Source organism: Mus musculus, chromosome 13 (assembly GCF_000001635.26).
Source record: "Mus musculus strain C57BL/6J chromosome 13, GRCm38.p6 C57BL/6J".
Lineage (NCBI taxonomy): Eukaryota > Metazoa > Chordata > Mammalia > Rodentia > Muridae > Mus > Mus musculus.
The window spans coordinates 89,314,910-89,329,597 of NC_000079.6; the positions used below are offsets into that span (position 1 = coordinate 89,314,910).

General features: G+C 35.6%; 1 protein-coding gene across 2 annotated transcripts in view; it reads left to right on the forward strand.

Annotated features, from left to right (window-relative positions):
• The window catches only part of Edil3 (EGF-like repeats and discoidin I-like domains 3), a 501,754-nt gene extending 493,438 nt beyond the window's left edge, over positions 1 to 8,316 (forward strand). For both annotated transcript variants that reach the window (NM_001037987.3, NM_010103.4), the window contains one exon: positions 4,762 to 8,316. In NM_001037987.3, coding sequence (NP_001033076.1) covers positions 4,762 to 4,911 — 150 coding nt within the window. In that variant the 3' untranslated portion in view covers positions 4,912 to 8,316. The remainder of the gene's footprint in view (positions 1 to 4,761) is intronic.
• The last annotated feature ends 6,372 nt before the right edge of the window (positions 8,317 to 14,688 follow it).

Here is a 14,688-nt window from a genome sequence, read left to right on the forward strand (position 1 = left end):
CTGCACACCAGTAATCCTAGAACTTGGGGGTTCTAGGCTGAACTGCTTTTCAGAAGACTAGCCAGGGTCATATAAAAATCACCAGTCTTAAAACACAGCAACAAAAATAAGCTGCGGTAGACCCAGCCTTTCTGGTGGTATCATGAAGAATACTCTGACTTTCCTCCACAGTGCTTGATGACGTCTTATGATTGATGCATGCAGTGGTCTCATAGATGTTGGTCTGTAGAAACTAATGTCAATCTCATCTTAACATAAAACTGTTGCTGGGAGGAGCATTTTATTGTCACATTTTATATTATATTATGTCTGTGCTGAGGATTGAATGTTTACTAAAATATGATTTGAATTTTAATTAGCAACTCGGAAGAGATTACAATAGAAAAACAAAATCCTGAAACTCAGCTGTGCTTAGAGTTGCCTTCCCCAGGCTCTTGCTGTTGTTGATTTGCCATTATGGAAGCGTGTTCAAAGCCCCTTGAGTAACTATTACTTGAGGCCTGATATAATAGGAAATGCTCGAGAGATCTCCTAAGCATTATCATGTTTGAAGACAATCACAAACTTGTCATAAGCCAATTAGCCTCCTATCTAAACTCAAACATGTACATATTTTTTTTTCAAAATTTTACAAATCACACTGCATCTGTCTCACGTAAGAAGCTTTCCCTTCTTTATGGACAATCAGTATTTTCCACCAACCTTAACAGATCCTGATTTATGTCGATTTCTGAAACACATATTTCTGGAAATCTTACAATTTTTTTTAAAAACTCAACCAGAAATGATGTGTTTGCTTTGCTTTCCCAGGTAAAACATTGAAATTGCACTCTTAGCAAGGTCTACTGTGATAGAGACCAGGTACTGGACATGTGCTATGTGTTTGCATAAGAACAAGATGTTTCCTAAAAACAAGCACATTCGTGCTTTGCAGGTTTTATGCTCTGTGCCATCATTACTGCGAACCCTCTAAAATAAACTTTATTTCCAGTTCTGTCTAACTTAAGTTTAAATATGTGAAATATAAATCTGTACAATTTTCTGTAGCTATGAATATTATAAATTATCATGTATTCTCAAGCTTCAATTACTTTTTAAATGAATCTCCAAGTATCTATGATTTTTTATATGTTACATCAGAAATTTCATAGCTACAATCAGTTTCACAACTAATGTATTCCACCTTATAAAGAACTAAATATAATAATTTAAAATTTGGGAGCTTGACAACTCCTTATAGAAGGCTGTACCAAGAAGTAGAGACATAAAAAGGAAAATGTCTTTTTCTGTATTTCCTTTCCATTTTATTTTACTTTAAAATATTTTAAACTATTTTATAATATATTACAAAACTTTAATTTAGATGTAATATATAACATATTTTCTAATATATTATGAACTATTTTAAACATTATAATTTTAAACAATTATAGATTTTTCAATGCATGTTAATGAATTTAAACTCAGTTACTTCAAATATAGTCATTACGTTCTTTTTGTTTCACTCCAAAATCACCCCCACTCCCACCACCTTCTGACTGTTCCACACCTTATACATCTTCCTCAACCCCATAGCTCCACGAGGGTGTCTCAAAACCCCACACCCCACCCCACCTGACCTCTAAACTTTCCCAGGGGCCTCCAGTCTCTTGAGGGTTAGGTGCATCATCACTGATTGAACCCAGACCCTCAGTCCTCTCCTGTATATGTGTTGGGACCTCATATTAGCTGCTGTGTGCTGCCTTTTTGATGGTTTAATGTTTGAGAGATCTCAGGAGTCCAGATTAATTGAGACTGCTGGTCTTCCTACAAGGTTTTCCTCCTCCTCATCTTCTTTCAGCCTTTCCCTAATTTAACTACAAGGGTCAGCAACTTCTGTCTATTAGTTGGGTGCAAATATCTGCATCTGACTCTTTCAGCTGCTTGTTGGATCTTCCAGAATACTGTCATTCTAGGTCCATTTTTGTGAGCTCTCCACTGCCTCGGTAATGGTGTCAGGCCTTGCGACCTCCCCTTGAGCTAGATCCCACATTTTCGGTATCCATTCTTCTGTGGTAGGACATCTGGGTTGTTTCTAACTTCTGGGTATCACAAATAAGGCCACTATGAACATAGTGGAATACGTGCCCCTGTGGGGCATTTTTGGATATATTCCCAAGAGTGGTCTTGCTGAGTCTTCAAAATTTCTGAAGAACCTCCAGATTGATTCCAGAGTGGTTGTACCAGTTTGTAATCCCACCAAGAATGGAGGAGTGGTCCTCTTTCTCTACATCCTGGCCAACATGTGTTGTCACCTGAGGTCTTGATCTTAGTTATTCTGATTGGTGTAAGGTGGAATCTCAGGGTGGTTTTGATTTGCATTTCTCTGATCACTAAGAATTTTGAACCTTTCTTTAGGTGCTTCTCAGCCATTCAAGATTCCTCTGTTGTGAATCCTTGGTTTAGTTCTATATCCCATTTTTTGATAAAATTGGATGTTAGACTTGATATTAAATTTAAATTTTTGTCAATAGAATCCAACTTAATACGTTAGGGAATGTCAGCAAACAAACGTATATTCTCATGTCTTCTGTTGTTTGACATAACAACTTACTGCAAGATTTTTGTTATATACTAAATTCTCAACAAATGACAATCTGCTAATAGCAAAATTTTACTTAATAGCACATCTCAATCTACAAAGAGTTCCTCCCTTGTAGTAACATACCAAAATTACATACCAAATCCATACTGAAAATTATAACTTTAAAAAAAATCTATTAGGTAAATACATATTAGATGTGCAAATGTGGTAGATTTTAGATTTAGCATTGCTCTATATTCTTTTATTCAGCAAATATTTACTCAAAATTAACCACTGCAGATATATTTTCTGTCAAACTAAAAATGTATGGTCACACCTGATGGAGAAATCACCTTCTGTTTGCTGTGCATGGCAAATGATCTTCTAGTAGATCCACCAAAAAGATAACCAAATATTCAGTTTGTTAGTTTATTGTTTGCTTTAATTTATTATTGCATAGGGAGCAGGCTAAGCCCTGAGTGATTGAAGTTCTGAGTGAATGTGTATCCTGATATGGGCATTGCCATGTGAAGAACTGCCAAGACCTAATACCCATGACACAATTGGCTAAACTAACACCTGTATGAACCAGGATCCAGAGAGGCAGAAAATCTCTCATTGGAATTAGGAGTATGAGAGGATGCCTGGTTATGGAAGACTGATCATGCATGCAAAGACTAGCAACTGCAGTTTTCTTGTCTGGGATGCCTAGAGCCTGAGGTTGCTAACCTGCAGAAACCTCATACAGAGATTAGCTAAGTCATCCCCTTGTGATCTACATTAAAACCATGCTAAGTTAGTTAAAGTAGTAGAAGTGGTACCTAGCAGAGAACCCTACTTGGTCCCAGCTTCAGTGTGTGTTTCTATCTTAAATTTATTCTCTTTGACCCTAGCCAGGGTTCTGGGACTCAGGTTATCTCAGGTTATATGGGTATCAACATTTAGTAGTAGTAGTAGTAGTAGTAGTAGTAGTAGTAGTAGTAGTAGTAGTAGCAGCAGCAGCAGCAGTAGCAGTATTTTTTGTGCATGAGTATTTTACATGCAACCCATATGTATCTAGTGCCTGTAGAGCCGAAAAAAGAGGGCATTAGATCTCAGGACCCAGACTTATAGATGGTTATTAGCTACTGTATAGATGCTGGGACTCAAACCTAGAGCACCTAGAAGACCACTAGAACACTTAACTGCTGATCTATCTCTTCATCCTCTGTTGTTTCTATCAATCGCCACCACTTTGCCTAATGAATTAGAGAAGTATGTGTATAAATATATATACACTTTCTCAAGGTTCCTTGGTTACCATTGAAAACTAAACCTACTTAATCTAGAAGACCATATTTAAACATTCTTTAACTAATAACAGGATAGATAAAGATGTGGGCTAAGTATTCTATTGTGTTCTGAATTTTTTCTTTGTGCCTCTCTCCTCTCCTTTTCTCACTCCTTCCTTTCTTTCTTCACTTCCTCCTTTTATCTGCCCCATCCTTCTTTCCTTCTTTTCTTTCTTGCTTCTTTTCTTAATTTTATTCTTAGTTGTCTCATTGGTCTTATAATCAAGTCAACCATGACAGACCCATATGTTCCTAAATAATAAATCAGTTCTTGAATAATTTAGTTCTTAAAATTGAATAATGAAAACTCAAATTAAGGTAATTGTTCTAAATAACCACAATATTTTTTATATAAAATAACGTGGAGAGATGGCTCAGTTAGCAAAATGTTCCCATTATAAGTATAAGGACATGGGTTTAATCTCCAGTACCCCAAGAAAATGCAGTCATGGTCATTGTAATATATGCTTGTAATCCCAGTGCCTCAAAAATGGTGACAGTTGGATTCCCTTGGCAATCTCCAACCAATTATTCTAGCCTAGTCTATGAATTCCAAGTCTCAGTGTCTCAAAAAACAGAAATATCTATAAAGTGTGAAGTTGACTTCAGAAGCCATGTACACACAATACACACACGCATGTGTAGATCCTCAAACATCCATGCCTTTGTATACATTCATTCTTAACCATCCTATTCAATAAGTAATACGTAAAATATTACTCTTAAAAATAAAATGACCAAAAAAATAAATAAATAAAATGAGCAGTTACCAACTTTAAATTAACAATGTGTACTACAAGTAAGAGAATGAACATATCTATAGAGGGAAAGAGGTATATGATCATGTTCTTTGTTCTTCCATTTTAGGTTTTTCAAGGCAATTTTGACAATGACACTCACAGGAAAAATGTCATCGACCCTCCCATCTATGCACGATTCATAAGAATCCTTCCTTGGTCCTGGTATGGAAGGATCACTCTGCGGTCAGAGCTGCTGGGCTGCGCAGAGGAGGAATGAAGTGCGGGGCCGCACATCCCACAATGCTTTTCTTTATTTTCCTATAAGTATCTCCACGAAATGAACTGTGTGAAGCTGATGGAAACTGCATTTGTTTTTTTCAAAGTGTTCAAATTATGGTAGGCTACTGACTGTCTTTTTAGGAGTTCTAAGCTTGCCTTTTTAATAATTTAATTTGGTTTCCTTTGCTCAACTCTCTTATGTAATATCACACTGTCTGTGAGTTACTCTTCTTGTTCTCTGAATTCTATAGATTGGTTGAAGTATAGTAGGCAAAGCAAGTCTTCTTTTTACAGCAAAACTTAAAAACAATCTCACAGTCATCAGATGGAAGGGTTAAGGGAGAACTTTGGTCACTATTCAATTAACTCTTATAAAATGTTACAATGTTAGCAATACAGTTTTTTGTTATGAATTTGATCATCTTGATTGTTTCCCTGTGTCTAATGCTGTTAGTATGTATTACAGAGACTTGGTGAAAATTATTTGATATGCAGGACCATTAATATGACAATTCTAGTTTTATTTTTTTCACTTACAATAAAATACTAAGTTCTTTATGTTTAATTTTATATTATTTATATGCTACATAAACAGGCCAATATTCTTTGTCATTGCATTTTCTCCCTTTATTTACCTTAAAGTCCTGTTTTTATTTATAGACACAGAACATATATTAATATACGTTGAACATGATTGGATATCAGTAAATGCTTCTATATTAAACATTAATACATTGAATCTGAATTTTCATTTTTGAAGAAAGCTATATGCATTTCATTTCCAAAGGCTATCTGAGATTCCCTTGTTACAGTTTAGTGAAAAAGAACAGAAAAACACTATGGCCCTTGAATTTAAATCTTCATTTCTTTGAGATAACAGAATCACTATCTGTGTGTTTAATACACTAGCAAATGTATGTGAGCCTACTGCTGCACAGCTGGGCTAAGTGCACTCAACAATTCTTTGCAAATTTCCACATTTCCTGTGAAATGAAAATTCCAATGCTGTTTAAAACCAGTGGTAGTTTCTGAAGAAAGCACATTGTAAAATTATTTGTGAGAAGCGACGTATTTACAAATGACAAAGTCATAAAACATCTTCAGGATGAAAATTGATTTTTATTTCTTTTGCTTCAAAGGTCTTAGAAAAACTAAGCAATTATCATAACAGTTTGTTATTGATAATGGAGGCATCATTGACATATGTCTCAAATTAAAGCTCACACTGCCTCCATAAATGTCCTACATACCTAATTTATAAGCTTAACACATATTTATTTTATAAGGCTTTGACACAGAATTATTGGAGTTTTAAATTGAAGATCCAGGAAAGGAAAGGGTGGATGTGGATGAAATGCTAAAGAACTACACAACACTGCTATATTTTATTTTATTTTTGTCTTTAATATGTGTGCTGTATAAGCAAAGCCACTACTGTTATGTCCTGTCTGTTCACGTGTTCACAGCATCTCTCAATGATGTAAATATGAAGCAGTCTTCAATCACAGTGAAGAATTGAAAGTGAAAGTCAATCACATTACTGTTTTAAATGACAGCAAATTCATTGTTCTATGGTAACTGTCAGGCCAAATGTTTCTCCTTGCCCACCTGCTTACTGCAACAGATTTGTTAAAAATCTGTTGATTTTCAGCATATAAAATGCTGAATAATTTTTAACATTTTCCCAAAAGAAAACTGATATGCCCTCAATATTATTGTCCTAGAAAATGTTTTAAATTATTAATATAGAATATTTAAAATAGTATTTTTAATTAAAATAGTTATACATAGAATCACTTATGCCCTAAAGGTACATTTTCTGTCTTGCCATGGTCCTTGTTTCTATCAGTGATAACCATACTACTGAATTTGTAGCTGTTTTTCCTTGCAGATTCTTTATCCTTAATATAAAATTCCAGAAATTATGAATAATACGCTGTGCTGAAATACTTTTCAAAACTGTTCTTGATTTCATGTGGCACTGCTGGTACATGTTTAAAATTTGTTCTCCAAAGGAGTTGTTAGTAATGGTATCTGCTACTATTTACAAGGCTGGTGAGAGGCTTTCTCTTGCTTGTCCTCTTCCTCTCAGCTTCATGCGCTACCTACAGCATAGCTTACGCAATGGATATGCGTTTGTCCACAAGGGTGCTTGCACAAAAATTAATGACATGTATTAGGGAGTAGCTTGTATCAGTGGCTTCAAGTCGAAACATGGAATTTTCATTTAGTTTTATTTGCAAGTAAAATTTTACAAACACACAACCTGGAATTCCCTACTCTTCACTATACTACATAATTATTATGAGATAATTTCATTGTATAGAAGATTATGAATTAATTAGCTTTAAAAATATCAATTTCATGTATTTTATTCTAATCATTTGTCACAGACACTAATTCCAACTTTAGGGTTGACTTTCTCTCTGTGAATGTCTTCAGAAAGATAAGAATGGATCTTGAAGACCAGGCATTAATGACTATATCTTTGCTAGACATCAAATTATGAAATATAACATTGAATGTTGTAGTCTGGTGTGTCTGTAAGGACAGAAATAACTAAGATACACATAACTTTTGCAAACTTTCAAGCTGTGTAATATTCCAATGTTGTTGTTTTTTTTTTTGTAGATATACTTAAATCATGTAGGATGTTGTAAACTCAGTATGATCCTGTCTAGTCTTCAAACTTAAAATAAACTTTTGAAAAACTGTGCTACTTTTGAAGTTGTGTTTTAAACATCTGTGTAAGAATGTACAAATTGTCTGTGGCTGCCCTTAACCTTCAACATATGATTAGCTTAATTTGTATTTATATAGATTAACTAAATGCACAAAGAAAAAGAGATTATAATTGTATAATTATTTTAAAATATAAGACTGCAAAAGTGGTTTTGCCAAGATTATAAAAATGTATAAATTTATCCATACCTTTTTATTTGCAGAGATTTTGCAAAATATTAATAATCCAATTGTTTTCTCCAAATATATATTTAGAGTAGTATACTATAAGACTGATAAATCTATTATTATTCATACAACATTTCTATTGCTTCTATTGTTCTTTCAAATTTATCATGCTCAGGAGTATATTGAAGGAAGCTGGTTGGTAATAAGCTACAATGTGACATGAATAATACATATTAGCCTCTAACTCCAGCTATTGCTTAATGAAAGTCTGAACATGTGGCTTCTTTAAGAACAGTCTTTTCTGGTTCTGTAGAAGCCACGAGTAAAAAGGGGATGTGTAACTCTAACACTTCAATATTTTCTTAGGATTAAAAATTTAGAGTAAAACTAAAGATATTAAAAGTTGTTTTCTTCAAGCAGATCTCTGGTAGATCAAGTTTCATGGTTTTGTATACCAACATGTTCCTATCAAAGTAAATTTTAATATGAATGCATCAGTGGAGTTCCATTTTTTTTTCCTTATTTCTACATACACAAGCATACTTAAATGCATTTTATTAAGTAAAAACAATTACTGGAACAGTCTCAATATGCTTGCAGGTGAGCTATGAAAACAACTCTATGGGGTAAATTTTATTATAATAGCGGATTACTTAGAGGAGAACCTTCAACTAGGAGGAGAGCAGCTGATTCAAGATGCAAAAAGAAAATAAATTCTTAGCATTCCAAGGAGAAAAGGCTGACCAGTAGGAAACCTGTTAAAACTATGATAAATAATAGGATCCATCAGTACAACCTAAAAAGTAATACCTACAATTTCAGTTTTGAGTTTTGAATGCATGACTCTAAGTAAATAATTTTTTTCAAAGTTCAAGTAAAGAGGGGCTGGAGAGATGGCTCAGTGGTTAAGATCATTGACTGCTCTTCCAGAGGTCCTGAGTTCAATTCTCAGCAACCACATGGTAGCTCACAACCATCTATAATAAGATCTGATGCCCTCTTCTGGTGTGTTTGAAGACAGCTACAGTGTATTCACATAAATAAATAAATCTTTAAAAAAAAAAGAAGTAAAACTATTAGTGCCCCAAATATAAGGCTTTCTCTTCTACCAATGTTAGTTTTTAAAAAGTTAATGAACTAGGCAATTTATAGGTGTGTGTGTGTGTGTGTGTGTGTGTGTGTGTGTGTGTGTGTGTGTGTGGCAATATTGCTTTTGAGAAGCAAAGGGAGTTTTACTGAAAGAGGGAAAGAGAAGAATTGGAACATTTTGCCAGTGGAAAAACATCTCAACTATTCTAAAACAAAATGCACTGCCACATCTGTCTTTACAAAGTCGGAATGCCTAGAGTAAGTGGCAATTTCTCTATTGATTTTGAAGGAGAAAATAAGATTCTTTGATGCTCTTCTAGTAGCTACCTATAATTCATACTGGGCAGTTCACCATTGCTGCCAAGAAAGTACTTTCCACAGTAAGCAAGTCATACTCCCTCAAAGAGTTATTTCTATTAGTTGAATTTGGTAGCAGAAAAGAGAGAACACTCTTGGAAAAGGCACCTCATTTATGTTTTTTCATGACTTGCAGAAGTCGAATGAGTCATTTGAAACCACAATTTCTATAGAAAGATGGTGTAGTCACACCAGCAAATGGTTAGCACATCTCACTGTTAAGCATGGCATATGGTGATTGCCTCTGATATAATTTTGTTCTTAAAGATATGAGTCATATTCTTTCATATTTATATAAGCCCCCATGACACCCTTCCTCTGCCTACATATCAGTATGTTAGTAACGCTGATGAATTGCAAGGTAAGCTCAGCCCACTGCCATCTGCATGGGAGTAGCAGCAGTGAGACCAGTGGTACATTCAAACAATGTGCTCCCCATGGCCAGAGAGGATATGAGAGTCACATAAACACAGAGGTTGACATCAACAGGAAGATAGATGTCATTGATTGTGTAGGTCTGATAAGAACAGGGATGATAAAGTAAAAATCACACTGACCAACAGAGTACCTAGATCTATGCATTTCTTTTTTTAAATAATCATTTTAATCATTTAAATTTCAAATGATATTCTCCTTCCCAATTACTCCTCCACAAACCCTCCATCACAACCCCCTTCTGCCTCCCTCTCCTTTGCCTCTTTGAGGGTGCTCCTCCACGCACTCCATCACTCCTGCCTCACTGCTCCAGCATCTCCCTACACTGGGGCCTATAGCCTCTACAGGATCAAGGACCTCATTGATGCCAGATAACACCATCCTCTTCTACATATGTATCTGGATCCCTGGAGCTCTCCATGTTTGCTGTTTGGTTGATGGTTTAGTTTAGTCTCTGGGAACTCTAGCTGGTCCCATTAATTGATATTCTTCTTCCTATGTGGCTGCAATCCCCTTCAGCTCCTTTAGTCCTTCCTATAGATCTTCCATTAGTGTCCCTGGGCCCAGGATGATGGTTGGCTGTGAGTATCTGCATCTGTATTGGTCAGGTAGAACCTCTCAGGGAACAGCCATTACAGGCTTCAGTCAGCAAGTGCTTCTTGGTATCAGTTTAGTGTTTACAAATGGGATAGGTCCCTAGGTGGGGCTGTATCTGTTCCATTTTGTTGTTGTTGTTTGTTTATTTGTTTTTTGTTTGTTTGGTTTTTGGATTTTTTTCCCTGTATTTCCTTTGGACATGAACATTTCTGGGTTAACAATTTTAACATGGGTAGATGGCCTCATCCCTCAACTGGGGGCTATGCCTATGTACTGGAGGTGGTTTCTGCAGGCTCTATCTCTCCTTTGTTGGGTATTTCAGCTAAAGTCATCCCCGTTGAATCCAGGGATCCTCTCGATTCTCTGGAATCTTGTGTCTGGATACTTTCTAGTGTCTACCCTCAGTTTCCCCACCTTCTACTACTATATATTTCTATCCAATTTTCAAACCCGCTGTACTTCTATCCTGCCAATAGTTTTCCACTCTTTGTCATATAGGAAGCATTCAAAGGATAAACCAAATAAAACGTAGAATTGTCTCCTTTCAGCAAGAAAGGTCTACAGACCAGTGAATCTGACCAACTAGATTGCCTGTGTGTTTAAAGATCAAAGTATGTTCTTCCTAGGCCTGAGGAGAGGAGTCATGAAACTAAGCAAAGGCATTAAAGGTAGCAAAGCACAAAGGCAGCAATAACTGTGCTTGCTTTCTGGGCTTTGGAGCTTTATCGTTTATATATGTTAAGTAAATACTTCTTTACTTAACATACATCAGAAACATTCCCAAAGATGCCTATTGAATGGTATGAATATGCTGATCTGATGCTTGGGTTATGGGACCTGAGACTCCAAGTACATATTTAAATAATAGTAAAATAATAATTCAAATAGTTAACACAAGTAAATGAGTGAGCTGAAAATTTTTAAAAATTATATTCCAGGACATAAAAGAAATAGAGGGGTGGGAAAAGGAAATGATATTTATAACTATTTTGTTTATCAACTATAGCTTTGACTGTATATTTGTTCTTGACACAATAATCACAATACAGCTTATTTTGAAAACCCTAGGACACAATCATAAACATTCAGAACCATTTCAGCAGTACCACAGTGCTGCCCTGTAGAGTTGGTGTTTGTTGGTCACGGGGTTTTTGAATGATTAGTAGCCAGCATGGCTTTCCCGGATGAATTGGATGGATCCCATCAATGAGAAGTTGCTTATGGCTTGAAATGGAGAATAGTTTGGTGCTAGAAATGTGAAAAGATTTCTAAGAGGAAAAGAAAACACAATAAACAGAGAATTGTGTGAATTCCTTCTACCTGGAAGGCAAAGCTCTTTATTCTGCTCTTCTATAAAATACTGTTGGGACACTGACTCTTCCCTTGTTCAGTTTTTTCTAGATTTTGTTATGGAGCATCAGAGTCAAATGTCACCTGAAGGTAGCTTTGTGGGACATGCGTTAAGGTTAATAACGTTAGACCTTCAACTTGGGTTGTAACATAATAAAGATAGTGGATTGTCTGTTTATTTTAATAAATATTAAAGAATTTTAGACTAGACTTTATATAGTTGCTCCCAGTTTAAAAATTAATAATATAATCTCCTCCACACCCTCATTCTAACTTTCCATGTATTCTAGAAACTCAATCTGTAGAATCATGAGTGTGCTTCTTCTCAAATTTAATACCATATATTTATACCTTTGCATTATTGCATTATGCTATAATTCATATCTTGTGAGATACTAAATTGTACTTATCTTTTCTCTGATATATTCCTGATGGGTTTTCTGTTATATATTTCACATGTAAGATAACTCTTAAACAGTGGGATTAGTCTTCAGATAAGGTTAAGTGCATTCAGCTGATGTTTTGTTTGTGGTGTTGTTTATTATTAATTCAGTATAATGGAAGCACTTATATTGTACCAGCCAATATATGTGTCTTTGAAAGTATAGAGATGAAAAATCTGATTTCAGGCTCTTAGCTTATAGAATGAAGCTCTGTGTGTAAAAGAAAGGAGACAAAATGGATATGTTCTATAACAACATAAGAAACTGTGCCAGTCAATGCAACAGAGTAGAGAAGACACACTAAAGGAGGGAACACTGAAAGAAATCAAGCCTAAAGAATGACTCATAGGTACCACATGCACTACTCATGCCGAGTCTAAGAAGAGTAGATTAATATATGCTCTCCTTTGAGGAGAAGAAACAGAAGTCAAAGAAACTAGATTTTGACCAAATTGTAGGACTTTGATATCCACAGTGATCTCACGGCTACCCCTTATGTTCTTGTTTTAACTCAATGTACATTAAAAATGTATTGCATTGCAAACTAGAATGGACATAATAGTAAACCACCAGTAGCTAAGCAGTTCTGAATTGTTTATTTTACATTGTCTTATATAGCCCTATATATTTTCATGAATCCTCAATACTTAATGATGTGGTTTTAAAATAATCAACCAATGGTTAAAAATTGATCACTAGATGATTATACTTTAATTCAAAACTGACTGATTTTTTCAACAAACTATTGAGATATATTTGACAGCATACTTTTTCACATGGTAAGTAACATACCCAATATGTCAAGGCAACAATCAAAAGCACGATCATTTGATAATCTCTATGTAGAAACAATGAAATACTGAGGGCACCAGGAAAAGTGTTGACACCAACAAACTAAAGTTCAGTGTAGTTTAATTTACAATGTTTCAATTTCTGGAAGCAAAAAGCTTGCAATAAAATTTTATTTTAGATTTTTAATTTGGTCTTTCCCTGAATATTTACATGCTTTGAAACTTTCTTGCAATATGGGTTGTAGCAAGGAGCTACAGTCTCAGTCATGCAACCATGAACGGAAACAACTATTCTTTCCAATATCTAGTAACTTCTACTGTTCTCTGAATACAGACATTAAAAAAATTACATAGAGGGTAGAGAGAATATCTTATGTATTGCATGGATGCATCACCTGATAATTAAAAAGCCTATGACATATGGTAAAGGGTAGAATAGGAGGTGGGATATCCAGGAGGCAGAAAGGATTCTGGGAGAGTTCCAGGCAAGAGTTGGTCCCTGGAAGATATAACAAGAGGAACTCATGATACCTGAGCACAGGTAACCAGCCATGTGGCATAATGTAGATTAGAATAAGTGGGTTATTTTCACTTATGATCTAGTCAAAGGAGAGTCTATCTATGTAGTCAAGGTATTTATAAATATATTTTGAATCTGAGTCTTATTTCTGGGTGCCATAGGATTTGGAGGAAAAATCAAACCTAACCTCCACAATAAAGTAAATCACATATCATTATTAAACTGGGATATGTGGATGTTGCTACCTCACTGTATGCTGGCATAATGTTCTGAGCACTTCTAAGATATTGCATGGATTATGTATGTTAAACACAATTTTTAGCACATTGCTTTTCCTGTCCAATGGGATTTTTGTAACACATTCACATCCTCAGTTGAGGAACTTTGTCTGTTGCAACAAGAAATGTTTTTGATGAGGGAGGGATGAGGACTATAGTTATCTGTGGGTATAAGGACAGGTATTTAGAGTATAGTTATGGCTTTTGCTGGTTTAATCACGTGGTGGCTGTAAATTCTCCAAGATCCATGATTTTACTATATCTGGGGAGTTAGATGAATTTCCAGCCCCAAGCATCATTTCCCTGTTGTTGAGCAGGTCTTAAGTCTAATGAGAGAGTTGTTGGCTATCACCATGGTATTTGGACCACCACTGAATCGTTAGAGATTGTTGTGACACATTGATTATCCAACACCAGGTGCTCACCCCTAAAAACACATATATAAGTAATATTATACATACAAAATAGGTTATATTTATAAATATATGTGTATATATGTATGCTTGTAGCAACAATGATAAAAGAAGACATGAATTTGACTAAGAACAGAGAGGGTTATATGGGATGCTTATGAGGAAGGGAAGGGAAGGGAAGGGAAGGGGAGGGGAGGGGCGGGGAGGGGAGGGGCGGGGAGGGGAGGGGAGGGGAAGCCAGGGGGGGGGGAGGGTAGGGAAGGGAAAGTGATGTATTTATAATCTTAAAATAAGAACAAAAACATAAATGTGGGACTGAAGAGTTAGTTCATTCAGTAAAGTATTTGTTTAAAAAGCACGAGGGTCCGAGTTCCACATGCCAGAACCCAAGGAAAGTGGCTTGTGATCTTTGAGGGCAGTTGGAAAACCAAATCCTTAATGCTCACCTGCCAAGTAGCATAGTCTAGTTGATAAGTTCCAGGTCAATTCAAGACTGTCTCAAAACATGAAGACTACAGTGCCTGAGGAACAGCAGCTGAATTGATCTCTTCCTTTTATGTGCATATGTGTATACATCCCCACAAACACACAC